At 35.3% G+C, this 14,129-nt stretch overlaps 1 protein-coding gene across 4 annotated transcripts in view; it reads left to right on the forward strand.

Moving 5' to 3' along the window:
- Positions 1 to 13,506, forward strand: part of IL1RAPL1 (interleukin 1 receptor accessory protein like 1) — a 757,591-nt gene extending 744,085 nt beyond the window's left edge. For all 4 annotated transcript variants that reach the window (XM_027449029.3, XM_072027434.1, XM_072027437.1 and 1 more), the window contains one exon: positions 318 to 13,506. In XM_027449029.3, coding sequence (XP_027304830.1) covers positions 318 to 1,036 — 719 coding nt within the window. In that variant the 3' untranslated portion in view covers positions 1,037 to 13,506. The remainder of the gene's footprint in view (positions 1 to 317) is intronic.
- The last annotated feature ends 623 nt before the right edge of the window (positions 13,507 to 14,129 follow it).

The raw sequence follows: 14,129 nt of genomic DNA on the forward strand, positions 1-14,129 counted from the left end.
ATAGGTTCAAAATGACAGTTCATGCACATTCCCTACCAAACCATAGCACAAAGGAGGATAAATGTTTCACTGAATCACAGAATAGTTAAGGTTGGAAAGGATTTCTGGAGGTCATCTGGTCCAACCCTCTTGTTCAAGCAGGGTCACCCAAACCAGGTTGTCCTGGCAAGCAAACCTGACCTGTCTGAAGGTGATGTTTTTGCAGAGTTCAGTGAATTCTTCTGGGAGCAGGGAGTTTACATCTATTTTTTCTCCACAGTCTAGGGGAATGGAGTATTTTCTTGGCTTGATTTTTGAACAATTGTCTTATTTTGTAGCCTACATTGAAGACGTGGCAAGATGTGTAGACCAAAGCAAACGACTGATTATCGTCATGACTCCGAATTATGTTGTAAGAAGAGGCTGGAGCATCTTTGAACTGGAAACAAGGCTTCGAAACATGTTAGTCACTGGTGAAATCAAAGTGATACTGATCGAATGCAGTGAACTGAGAGGAGTTATGAACTACCAGGAAGTTGAGGCCCTGAAACATACCATCAAGCTCCTCACCGTCATTAAATGGCATGGACCAAAATGCAACAAGTTAAATTCCAAATTCTGGAAACGTTTACAGTATGAAATGCCTTTTAAGAGGACTGAACCCATCACACATGAGCAGGTTTTAGATGTCAGTGAGCAGGGGCCCTTTGGGGAACTGCAGACAGTCTCCGCAATTTCAATGGCTGCTGCCACCTCCACTGCTCTTGCCACTGCCCATCCAGATCTGCGCTCCACCTTTCACAATACATATCACTCACAGATGCGCCAGAAACACTATTATAGAAGCTATGAATATGATGTACCTCCTACTGGCACCCTGCCGCTTACCTCAATAGGTAACCAGCATACCTACTGCAACATCCCTATGACACTTATAAATGGGCAGCGGCCACAGACAAAAACTAACAGGGAGCAGAATCCGGAAGAGGCTCACACAAACAGTGCGATACTGCCCCTCTTGCCACGGGAGACCAGTATATCAAGTGTCATTTGGTGACAGAAATACAAGGGGCTATCCACCCCCTTGAGTAGGAGCTGAGTCTGCAGTCTGGTGCCTGGAACTACATCCTCGACTGCTGCTGTTAAACATGCATTATAATTGATAACATACGAGGAAAAACAGGGTCTTGTACATATGTTTTTTGCAATTTCTTTGTAGCATTGGTCTTCCTGTTTTACCCATGTCTCTTTCCATTTACATTTTCAACTTTGTTTTATATGTCATTGGAATTTGTATATTTACATTTTTTTAAATGAAGAGACTTCTGTATAGATAGGAAACTTTTTGCTTCATTAGTATAGGTTTAGATTTTTTTTTGTTTGTTTTTAACCTCTCTTGGGAATGCTTGGACAAAGCTCTGTTGGTATCAGAATTGCCATCCATTTTGTTGGCCTGTCTAGCCTGATTCCTGAATGCCATGCCTGCTGCAGTTCACCTGTTTTGGAGAATATTTGTTCTTAGAAGGACCCCATCCTTCACTGAGAGCTCCGGTTTCATTTCTCCTCTCGTAACATGCACTGCTTCTTCCCTGCCCTTATTATGGTCCCATTTGGGGTACTGCAGTCTGATCATCTAACATTTAACTTGGTAGAAACCTGTCAAACAAGAGAATATACCCAATCTGTATCAGTTGCTTCACAGTAGTCACTACAGAGTGTGTAGAATATAGAGATGGTTTGATTTTTGTTTTCTTGTTTGTTTGCTTTTTGTTGTTGTTATTGTTGTTTTTGTTTTGTTTTAAGAATGAGTCAATTGTACCCCTTTTATAAATATAAAAGCAAACCTTATTTTTAACACTTCCTGGAAAAGTATTAATATGGCTGTGGATTTTATTTTTAAGCATTTGACATTTTCTTTTCCCCTTTTCAAAATCCTACAAATAAGATCATTTGCAGCCTTCAGGCAAGTAAGACAAATGAGAAAATAGTCACTGAAGTGCAGTGAGTCCTGCTGATATTTACAATGATGATTTCCAAACCAAAGGGGAATAAAAAGGCAGTATCATGTTTGTCACTTTGTTTTAAAGTGTTATTTTCTGAAAAAGTAAGAGCAAAATATTATTTTGCTGTTGATTGCAGAGTCCCCTTGTATCTTAATGTTTTTAAAATGTACTTGCTTTAAAATGGTATATTCTAGATTAAGAAATATTCTTTCATTTGGTTTTAGCTTGTAACAATAAGTAAAACAATTACAACATGATTTCAGTTAAGTACTCAGGCAGAAAAAAAAAAAAAAAAAAAAAAAAAGAAAGAAAACTGACAAATATCATTGTTTTCAGAATAAACTTTATTTATACAAAATTATTTAAATCAGACCTGGAAGTATTAAAACACTTTATTCACTTTAATGATTAAATAAATTAGTTTTATTTTTTATGTATGATTCTATCTTTGAGGAGTTGCAAATAATGTGTGTACCATGGCTTCAAGAGAAGAAACAAGCCACTATGTTTACATCTGGACATTTTTAAGACAAATGAAATAAGCATCTTACTTATACTTATGTTTTAAATAATGGAAAAGTCCTTTCTGGTTTGAAAAGCAGCATGGAGCACTGTCATAGTCATATGAGTTATTTAGGCCAAGCTCTCTGGTAGTCTCTGCTAAAAGAAACAGAGGAGCTGGGGCAGAGTGCAGTCATGGGTTTGATTGACTCTGGCAGAATTGTAACTGGCATCCTCACAGACAGACCTTATAGTCTATTTCTGCAATTAATTAGCTTTAGGTATTTTTATGGTATCTGACTGATACTGGCCAATATAATGGATTTGTGATGGTTGTTCATCCTAATCATCTGAAGGAGAAAAGCACAGCTTATAATATTTTGGTCTTTCTTTATGAGAAGTGATGGGTAGAGAGCAGGTAAACTGCAGTTTGGGGGATGTTTGTGGAAGTAATCCAGAACTGACAGTGTAGGAGGAAGAAGATATGATCCTGTTGCGAAAGTCAAGAAATCTCAGTATCTGCATAACAAGCTGATAGGGCTTTGGGATGTGTGCTGCTTTTGTTTGCTATAAAATGTTCGTTTCTCTGACAATTTGCTTAAGTCCTTTTCTACAATCTGTTCTTTATCATGGTATCTCCCACTGGACATGTGCCAAATGTCCCCAGAATGGAGACAAAGCTGCCAGCCCTGATAAAAATTTAAGACAGCTTTGCACATTTGGTTATTTTCATAATGAAAAAAAGCTAATATTTGCTCTTATGGACATCTGACAGACATCGATGACATTTTTCTTCATTCAGCTTAATGCCAAATACCCCAGTACCCTCTAAAGCAGTGCATTACTTTTTTTTTTTTTTTTCCTTTTCTCTGCCTTTTACATGTCCTGGGGTAAAGACTGGAATGTGGAATAAATGTAGAATGTAACTTGACCAGAATCTGACCAGAGTCACATTTAGGCAGCATTAGGTAGGTGTTTCCTTAGCCACATGGAGAGTATTTTTCTGTTCTATTTTATGCAGATTTAAGCACTTTGAATAGCATGATTCAGGGACTGATGGATACCATTTGATATTCATACTACTTAAAAAAAAAAAAAAAAAATCTTATAATATTTTGTCATAATATTAAACAAAAAACAACCAACCAAACAAACAAAACAAAATAAAATAGAACAAAATAAATGAAAGAGCTATCTAAGGCTTTAGAGACATCCCTCCTTAGTATTACTCCTCTGTGAATAGCTTTGTGTGAGAAACAGTAGAGGAAATTCTTGTGTGTTCACATGCTCTATGTTTGACAAAAAATTGTGTTGGAACACAAAATAAAATGAGGGGAAAAGAAACAACAACTCATTGCCCTAGTGTTTAGGCTCCATTTTTTATTGGTAAAGATGTTCCAGTTTTGGCAATGCAGCCTGAAGTGTGCATGCAATAGCCACATGTAAGGTTTAGCCATAAACAAATAGCACTTTATTTTTAAAACTGCACAGTGTGATGGTTGGAAAAGTTACTCTGCCTGGTCAATAACTTCGGGTCTGCATGTGGATTCTATGCACGTGTTACCCAAGTGTGGTGCTTTGTCTTTATAAGGCTCTCTCTTGTCAGGGTAATCCTTGATGTAAAACTGAAGGACTGTATTATACAACCTACGAAAGGACTGTATTATACAACCTACGGAAAATCAGTGTATAGGTCCTCCTAGCAGTACATGTAGCTGGACATAAATGGAGTTCTGTATGGAAGGCTGATAATTATTCTGAAGGCAAAGTGCGTTGCTGGGTCTGATTCTGTTTGCAGTTGCAGAAATATGACTTGAGAATAAATCTAATAAAGCTGAATGAGTCTAAGATGGATTTGTGTGAGAGAAGGAAATTGGAAAAGCAAAGAGAAAAGGATTTCATATTTTCTGGCGGTGACAAACTAAAATCTTGGCCACAAGAAAAGCAGCAGCAAAATATTCTCTGAATTTTAGACCCAGTCCTCACCTGGCAGCCGACATCAAACATTTCAAATGTGACCTAGTTCAGAGCTAAGTACAGTTAGCCTTATATGAAAACTAAGATACTTCTATTGCTGCACAGCTGTGAAAATCACATGTATGTTAAATAATGGGTGATAGTCAGCTTCAAAATAATTAGAAAGCCTGTTATACCTGCCTGATCAAAATTTTCAAAGTTTTACTTGAATATTGTCCATTAATGACACAATTAAATTATAGATAGAACAATGAAATTTGGGGAAAACTGGCAGGTAAAAAGCAAGCTTAAGGAAACTTTAATTAAAATCCAAAAGGGAAAAAAAATAGTTTGGTAAAGTACACTAAAAAAAAAAAAATAGAATAAAGGGCAATGGAGAATAAAGGTCAAAACACTCACCTGTGTCTTTACTCTTTTTTTTTTCCTGTCATGCAATGCTTCGTACTCTGTCTGACCTACGTAAAGAAACTGGCTTTTCTGGGGCCCATCCAGAGAGATCAGCAACACAAATATATCCCATTGTCTAATATACTTCTGAATTTTGTACTTGCCAGTAGTCTAGCACAGAGAGTTTCTGGTGCATCTGCTATTGTCATGATATAGAGGGTGGCAGAAATCTGTTAGTGCGAAACAACAACAACAAAAAATTATCTCTGTAATAGGCTTAGTTTATTATCCAGAGTAGCTATATCCCCTCACACATGCCTTGTATCTTATTTGCACTAGAACACTTTTTTTTCTAGCCCATTTCTTATATGAGCAAGAGATTAATTTGGCTGTAATCAGAAAAATGTAAGCAGTTTCACAGCAATGATTCAGCCTGTATAATGACTACCTTTATTTTCTATCAATTGCAGCTCTTCACCTCCTAAATAATCCACTGACTGGAGGTTGGAGAATGGACATTTGAGACATTGTCTGTCATTTAAGATTCATTAGAGGAGGTTGTTCACTTGATTTAGCAGCAATACCTAGTTGTCACTTATGATGTCATTTTGCTGGGCTATTTCCCATCAACTCTGGCTACAGCCTCAAAGAAGATGTGCTGGCAGCATCACTTTCCTCCAATTGGCCTTTGATTGATGGTCCAGAACTTGGAACTGTTGCCCTGGGAAGTAAATCTGATAGAAATAATTCTGCTATCAAGAGTTTTCCTATACTTTTTTTTTTGTTTGTTTAAATTCTGTTTGAGATCTTTGCTCTGCATTAATAAGATCTGTCAAGAGTCTGCTGAGTTATCTAGTGGTCAGAACAGAAATTACAAAGGCAGGCCTGACACATTGTTTGAAAAATATTTAAATTTTGCAGCTAGTCAGATTATTAATAAGCTCATTGAGACTTAGAGTTGATGAAAAAAAAAGTTTCTCTTTTGTTATTACAACCAAGAGGATTTGTACATGAAAAAGCCAATACCCCAAATAATGTAATTTCAGAAGCATTCAGTAGTGAATATAAATATTTTTATTTTCTAGGATCTAAATGGTATATTAAATAGGCAATCTTTATCTAGTACTGATTTTGCAGAGAGTACAAATACCTCTGCAGTGCCACTAGCATTACATAAACAATTAGAAGTGAAATATGAGAGCTAAGAACTTGATGGAGATATTCTTGATTTTAACTTTTTTTATTCAGACATACCTCTTACCAGTCAAAGCATGACAGAAGGGACACAAAAATTACTCCAGAAATAAAATCGATGTGTTTTTAACCTTCTTTTTCTCCCTTTTCTTGAATTTTTCTCCCTTTTCTTGAATTTTAGATGCCTTCCTTCCTATCATCCAGGAAAAAAAAATAAAAGAATACCTACCTAACCCATGGTCCCCTGCACAATTTCAGGTGGGTAGGGCAGTTCAACCTGACATGAGAGGCTGAACAGCTCTGCATACCTAGAGTACCCACGCAGGGAGAGGGAGAGCACAGGGTCCTTTGTCTGTCATGCTTAGTTACCCCTATGTCAGGCAGGTGTAGAAGAAACTACAGTCCCAACACATTGCTATTCTTCCCCTGCAATACAGAAGGTGTCAGTAGACCTTAAGGACAGCAACAGCAAATGTGAGTGACATCAGCAGGGCTAAATCCAGGCCCCTTATGGCAAAACAGCAATAAGAAGAAACAGCTGTCAGCATTACCAATTTGTTCAGTGTGCAAAGTGAAAACCAGCACTGAGCCTAGAAAGAGGTTAATTTAGCTGGTTAGGGTGTAGTCACTAAATGACAATTTGAGGAAACTGCTGTATGGATCAGATAGCACCACAGTGGGATCCCATCCCATCCCATCCCATCCCATCCCATCCCATCCCATCCCATCCCATCCCATCCCATCCCATCCCAATTTATCATGCAGGCTGTGTTAAAAGCACAAGCACACAAAGATTGGCTGGGATACATGTGAAAAGTCTTTGCAGAGATATTTAGGGGAAGTGGATGTCTTTTCTCCTGTGAAGAAATTTGCAAGAGCAAAGACTTGATTTAAATACATAAATATATATATATATATATTTGTTCTCATTTTCACACAACGTTTTTTACATCTTTGTATGGTGTTCATGTGAAGAAATGTCCCAATACTTTCCTGAACTTCTTGTGAAGTGAAAAAAAGTTTTAAAAGGTCATTTATGGGCTTACAATATCCTCAACCATGCATCTGTAGTAAGCTCCAGGTTATGAACACACATCCATAAACAGATAAACAAAAAAATAAAATTTTAAAAACAAAGCAAAGTAAAATAGTAATGTAATTGCTAATCTCTATTTCAACCAACTTTTAAGGGCTTCTTTTTTCAAAACAGAATGTTTTCTTTTGGAGTTTTGTAGGAAGTTATGTGAGAGACAGTTTAAAATTTTCTTTTCATTGTTTGCATGACAGGTAAATCACAGGAAGATTATAGTTTTGTTTGGTTGTTGTTGTTTGTTTTTTTTTTGTTTGTTTGTTTCTTTTTTTTTTTTTTTTTTTAGAAAGTCACATTTTTCACTGTAATTTTAACACACAAATAGTAATGAATTTACAGACTTAGAAGAAATTGTTTACCAGAGTTAATACTCTCTGGTGAACAGCACACTACAATTCTAATTAAGTTCTTAGGGACATTTCAGTAGACAATTTAAGCAATTCATACTATATGTGCAACTTCAGTATCACATTAGAGGGATGTACATTTGTTTTCCTAAAAAAAAAAAAAAAACAAAAAACAAAAAACAAAACTTAATTTCCTGTTCCCAGGTAACTTCAAATGGGACAATTACATAAATACAAAGCAGAGGAAAACAGCCACACAGCTGTCTCTTCATCTATCTTAGCAAAATTGCTTAGTGACATCAGGCTTTCTTTGAGATTACTAACCTATGGCTGCCTTTGCAAAACACATGAATCTGAAATGCAGACATCTGGGGCAATGTTGCTGCAATAAGCACACACAGATACCCAAACACACTTTATACTTTGCTATACCTACACATAGCTATTTTAACTTGTAATAATTTAATCATAGAACAATACAACAAAATAAACTAAGTAGCCTTTCCAGAAAAAAATCAGTGAAGTCACAAACAGCTGAATTTGTTCAAAGGACCATATCCTCCATATGCTGCAAGATGAAAAAGTTTAGTTTGTAACCAGGCCATTGCTAGGTTGCACTGTAACACAGTCAGGTAGCTGGAGGTGACAGAATGTGAGAAGTGTAGTGAAAATGTTTCCTGGTCATGTCATAATGGTACATGACTAACAACCAACTACTCCTGATGTCACAGGAGATTACAAACCTCCTTTGCATATAGGACACTAGATACACAAATTTCCCAGGTGCTTTCTTCCCTTCTTGGGTGTTATCTGAAGCCATTTGTATAATCTTGCTGGAGGTAGGAAAAGATCCAAATGACAGTATCTACCTACACTGCCAGAATTCCTGTAATGGTCTATAACAATTAGGTCGTTCAGTTCATTTCCAATTTTCTCTTCTGTTTTCTTCATTTACCATTTCATTCTTCATCTCACAAACAAAAGAGATTATGAATAGCATTCAGTGCCACATAGGAAATATCATTACCATATATATATATATGTATTTACTGTTAGATATTTTTGCAGAGAGCTAAACAGCAGCAAAGACACATGAAATGACACTCGCCAACTTGATCTTTATGTAACATTGAAGAAAAATTTCTTGTTCTTTCATCTTGGACGTGTTACTTTCTATGCTTCTTTCAAAATCATGGTAAAGAACAATCTAGAGTATAACAGTTTGGGGACAGACTGAGGAACATATGAATATTATCTTCAAAGTTGTTTTAATTCTTTATTGCTCTCCACATCGTCTTTGTTTTGTTTTGTTTTGTTTTGTTTTGTTTTGTTTTGTTTTGTTTTGTTTTGTTTTGTTTTGTTTTGTTTTCCATAAGGGAACAGACAGCAGGACTGAGATATCTTTGCACTACATTGGATTGCTGTTATCATAGGCACCTTAAAAAGAATGGGGTTCAGCTCCAGAGAACTGGAGCACAGTAGTCATGAACTGGGCTGAAAATCTCCTACCTCGTCTTCTCTCACCAGTTCAAAGAGCTGCTGAATTTCCTCTGCTCGCACCTCAGTTGGTTCTCCACCACACAGACACTCCTGTAAGGAGGTTTCAAAAGTGAAAATGGTGCTTTCAGGTGCTTCTTTCCAAAATGCTTGGTCTCAGACACAGTGAGTCTGCTGTTATATATACTCACAGAGAGATCCATTTTCTGTGGAAAAAAAAAAAAAAAAAAGTTTCCTTAATAGTTAGGCCTTCTGATTGCCATCTGCTGGCTTGCTAAGGCTCTCCAAAAACTCTAAGACTAAAACTAAGACTAAGACTAAGACAAAATCAGTTATTTCAAAGTTAAGGTGAATCAATAGAAACTTATAGTATTATCACTGATGGTTTTGAATAGCCAACTAGAAAACACATATTTGACTCTTTTTCCAATTCTTTCTACTGTACTTTGCTCTAGATGATCTCCCTTTATAATGTATTCTAAATGTCTTGTAAAGATTTGATCTAAGCTTTTTACTATTAGTAAGCAAGCACAGAAATAGTTTAATACAGCGTCTTGGTTTCATTATGATTTGCAGACTCGTTGTTTTTATCTTATCCTTGTCCAAAAACTTTTAATGTTTAAACAGAAAGCTACCCAGAGTTAGGCAGTGGTGTGACAACGAACAGTTAGTAAGTTGAGGACGCTAAACCACAAAGTATTTATCTTAGGTCACATAACAAAGGGAAACTAAATTATCCTCCGAACTTCACATCTAAAATATGCTGATGTCACTTACACCAGTTCAGAGTCACATAAGAATTTTACAAATAAAGCATGGTATTAAATCTGTGTTATTAGCTACTACTCTCATGTGACTACTTATAATGAAATAAAAAAAAATACCATCTCATAGGTAAATATTTTATTAACATATAAAATAATTGCACTTTCTTCAGAAGATAAGATAGATAGATAGATAGATAAATAGATAAATAGATAGATAGAGAAAGAAAGAGAAAGAAAGAAAGAAAGAAAGAAAGAAAGAAAGAAAGAAAGAAAGAAAGAAAGAAAGAAAGAAAGAAAGAAAGAAAGAAAGAAAGAAAGAAAGAAAGAAAGAAAGAAAGAAAGAAAGAAAAGAACGAATGAACACCTCTACAGGAAAGAACAAGTGCCTAGTTGTAATAGTAGAGGAAGAAATTTCTTCACTTTCACTTTTACAAGACAGCTACAGATGCAATAAAAGCAAGGAAATAAAAATCTGTGGATAAATTCTTGATTCTATAAACTGCAGCATCTTTGTAATGGTAGAAATTTGTCTAGAAGGTTTAGTCTCTTTAATTTCATTCAGCTCAGGAGAAGTTGGCTGTGCATAAGCACCATGCGCAACACAACTCAAGTAGCAACAGACTCTTCTTGAGAGTACACTATTCAAAGCTAATAGCTGGATAAGCATCTCAATCTTCTGAAAGTTCTCAGCTGGCCTTCAATGATCCTGGGAACAGCAGATACAGTGCTCTGTAGTTCCTGCTGAATACATGCAGGTACATTACAGGTATAAACCTGTCAACTATAAAATGTTTTGCATTGATGCAATGAATTAAACAAGTGCCATCCAGAGCTCTGAGATCTTTCTTAATTTGCTTTATGGGTGGCAGAAGTCAAAACCAATTCTATTCAAGTCAGAAGAATCAATACCTTGTCAAATTAGTGTGAAGAAGAGCAGAATCAGGCCCAGAGTTTTCTAACATGGATTTCTGGTTATTCTATAACTTAATTGAAAGTTCAGAATCATTGACTTTTCCAAATGTCCATTATTATTGCCATATAAACCATAGATTAACATATGCATACCTATCAAGGCTTTTTTTAAGGTTGCCGATATGACTAAAAATTAAAAAACATGACTTTTACTTTATGCACTCTGTGCAGAATCACTGAAGTTAAAATAGAAACACTAAAGTTATGTAGAGATACATCAAACTGTATTTATGCATATTGTATATTAAGATATTTTACCTAAAGAGATTAACATATTTATTTTTTAAAAAAAATATAGATGGCTCATAGCTAAGAGCTATTGCCTTTTTTGTAGTAATACTATACACATTGCTGAGAAGCAAGAGAAATTTGATCAAAGTGTTGTCTAGTTTCAGCATATGTTACTTTAAAAAGAACCACATTTTATCTTACCCTAAACCTTCAGAAAATTCGCCAAGCCTGGTATATAAAACTGAACAGCTAATTTATAACAAGTATAACACATTAAAAGTTTTTGTATTTTCATCCATTTTTTATCCTTACAGAAGAAATATATCATTCACTATATATGAATGCTGCACACTTTAGCAATAGAAATATTGTTTTTTATAACTTTGATTGCACTTGCCTTAACTTTTCCACACATAAATACAGACACCAATAACATACAGAAGGGAAAAAAAGAGGATTAAGTGAAATAAAACCCACAAAATTAGGCAAGTTTGGTACCAGATATATATTTTTCATTAATGAATAATAACACATAAGCATATTCACCAGAATCCTTGTAAAGAGTATATGAGCACATGATGCTATAGGTTTGTTAAAGCACAAGGTGTACTTTGTCTAGATTAAAAACAAATAAAACAAACAAACAAAAAGAAAACAATAAAATTTTTGGTGTGACTTTGCTTTAGGTTTTAAAAAAAGTTGGATGTTTAAAAAGATCTTTATTACTTGCATATGAATATTTTTGTATAATAATATATGAAGAAGGTTTTAAAAGAAGCAAACAATAACAACAACAAAAAAAACACAACCTACTTTATTTATGGTGTGCAACTTTTAGAGAAAAATAAACAGGGTATGTGTTTAGTTTGTAAAAAAAAAATGTTCTTTCAAGATTACTCTTTCACTGGTTAAATGCAAGGTTATGACAACTTGAAATACTTTTTTTTTTGTGACTGAAAGAAAAAAATAAAGCAATGTGAATAAGTTGCGTATACAATTTTTTTATTTTTTTTTAAGAAATTGTTGCTGATAGCAATATTAGTTTAACAGCACAATATGGAAGACTTGGAAGGTTCCAGTTCAGTGATTTGACTTGCAAGACATACTGGGCCAGAGCATATGCATGGAATAAACTAGTTCAGCTCCACTGGATAGAATGGAGCTGCTCCAGCTTACATCAGCTGAGAACCTGACATTAAATGAATACATTTAATGGCACAAGTCCCTCCATTAATATTTTCTTTTGTGGTGTTTTCCTCTTGTTCTTCTGTTTTGTTTCTTGTTTATGGTTCATGTATTCTACGTGTATCCTTTTTTTCTTAAAAACATGAAAGGTTATAGATTCGCTCATAGTAAAGCAAGTACAACTCTTGGGGGGGGGGAGATACTCTGTGTGTGTGTGCACGCGTGTGCATGTGCATGTGCAGTTTACTATTGCATTCATTTGTACACCTCTTTAGCTCCATAGGAACCACAGGGTACCTGGAGAGTAGAGCAACATGACAGTGAATAGGTTTTTTAGCTTTTTGCATGGTGTGCGTGAGCAGAGTGAAAGAATATGTATAATAACAGAACTGTAGTGGAGCAGAAGTAGCTCAGATCACAGCAATGTTATTGTACAAACAAAAGCTAATGATAAAATGTCCAAGAAGGCATTATTGAACTTGATTAATGTTTTTCCTGTTTAATTGTTTTGAATATATCATTCCTTCATCAGGAAAAATCCCATCCTTGATTTTCTGGACAGACTATAAGCTCAGTCGTTCTTCTCTCACCTGCAGTGGCATAAATCAGGCATATCATTATCTAGTGTAATGGGTTTATATCCATCACATAAACTGGAATCACTGTCTTTTTGGCTTTTCTATGAAGACCCTCACCTCCTCATCTCTTTGAAAGATATAAGACTATGGTTTAGACTAAGATATAATACTATGGTTTAGTGGGGACTGTTAGCGTTAGGTCATAGGTTGGACTTGATGATCTTGAGGTCTCCTCCAACCTAGAAATTCTGCGAAGAAACACTGAACTTGTTTCACTCTTTCATTATTTTGTTTCACTTCAGATTTCAAGGGAATTACTCCAGATTTGAACCTCATTGACACAAGAATTTGAAGCATTTCAATAAGAGATAGGCACCAGGTCACGGCAGTTCTTACAAAGGCTGGTCATATGCCATTCCTAGAGCTTAAGTCTGCAAGAGAGCTATCCTTCCTCATGCTCCAGAGGCCCAGGCCAAAGACCAGCCAATGTACTTTTAGTTCATGAGTATCACAAGACTTTAAGACATTACAATTGGATCAGTTTACCTTCAGCAACACACAAATACATTTTTAATACAACCACCGTATTTTGCAGCTGGAGTCTGAAGCCTGGAGTCAAGCTGACCTGTATTACAAAATATTGTTTCTACGGTCACCTTTTTGAACTCTGAAGCTGTCTCTTGCATCTACTTCTCATAAAATTTTAATCTTTGCCATACAAAATATCAGTAAGACCATCTGATTAAATAATCATGGTTTCACTAATATCAACATGATTCATTGGCCTGATATGGTGGCAAGAAATATATTTAGCATTCTGTTTGACATGGTATGAATTATACTTACTCAACTGTCCGCATGTCATATGCACAGAACTATGGGATCCACTGTAAATTCAAAAATATTTATGTATATTTAGTTACTTTTTTTTTTTTTTTTAAAAAAAAAGCTATTAAATTGACATTAATAAAAAAAATCAATAACAAAGGGTTCTATTCTTTAGTACATTACTCAGCATTCATTGCACCTTAAATTACATTAATTTCTGGTATTCCTTCCCAAAATCATGCATGTTTAAACAAGATGAGAAGCCACATAAAGCTGCATTCTTCAAGAGATACAACTACAGGAAAAAGTAAGTATATATGAGATTGCTTAGAAAGCGCTCAAGTCCTGGTTCCAAAACAAAGAAACAACAATTAAAACAAAACAAAACAAAACAAAACAAACAAACAAACAAAAAAAAAACAGATAAGGAGAAAACAACAACAACAACAACAACAAAAAGCTTGCTTGAAGACTCCTAACCTGCACCATGCAGAGTGGCAATCTGATCTGAGACCATACATTTCATGATTGCTATTTCCTGTCAGAAAAACAGAATCAGTCCCATTTCCTTTTCTTCTGCTATGGGCTCTCAT

The sequence above is a fragment of the Anas platyrhynchos genome, chromosome 1 (assembly GCF_047663525.1).
Source record: "Anas platyrhynchos isolate ZD024472 breed Pekin duck chromosome 1, IASCAAS_PekinDuck_T2T, whole genome shotgun sequence".
Classification (NCBI taxonomy): Eukaryota; Metazoa; Chordata; class Aves; order Anseriformes; family Anatidae; genus Anas; species Anas platyrhynchos.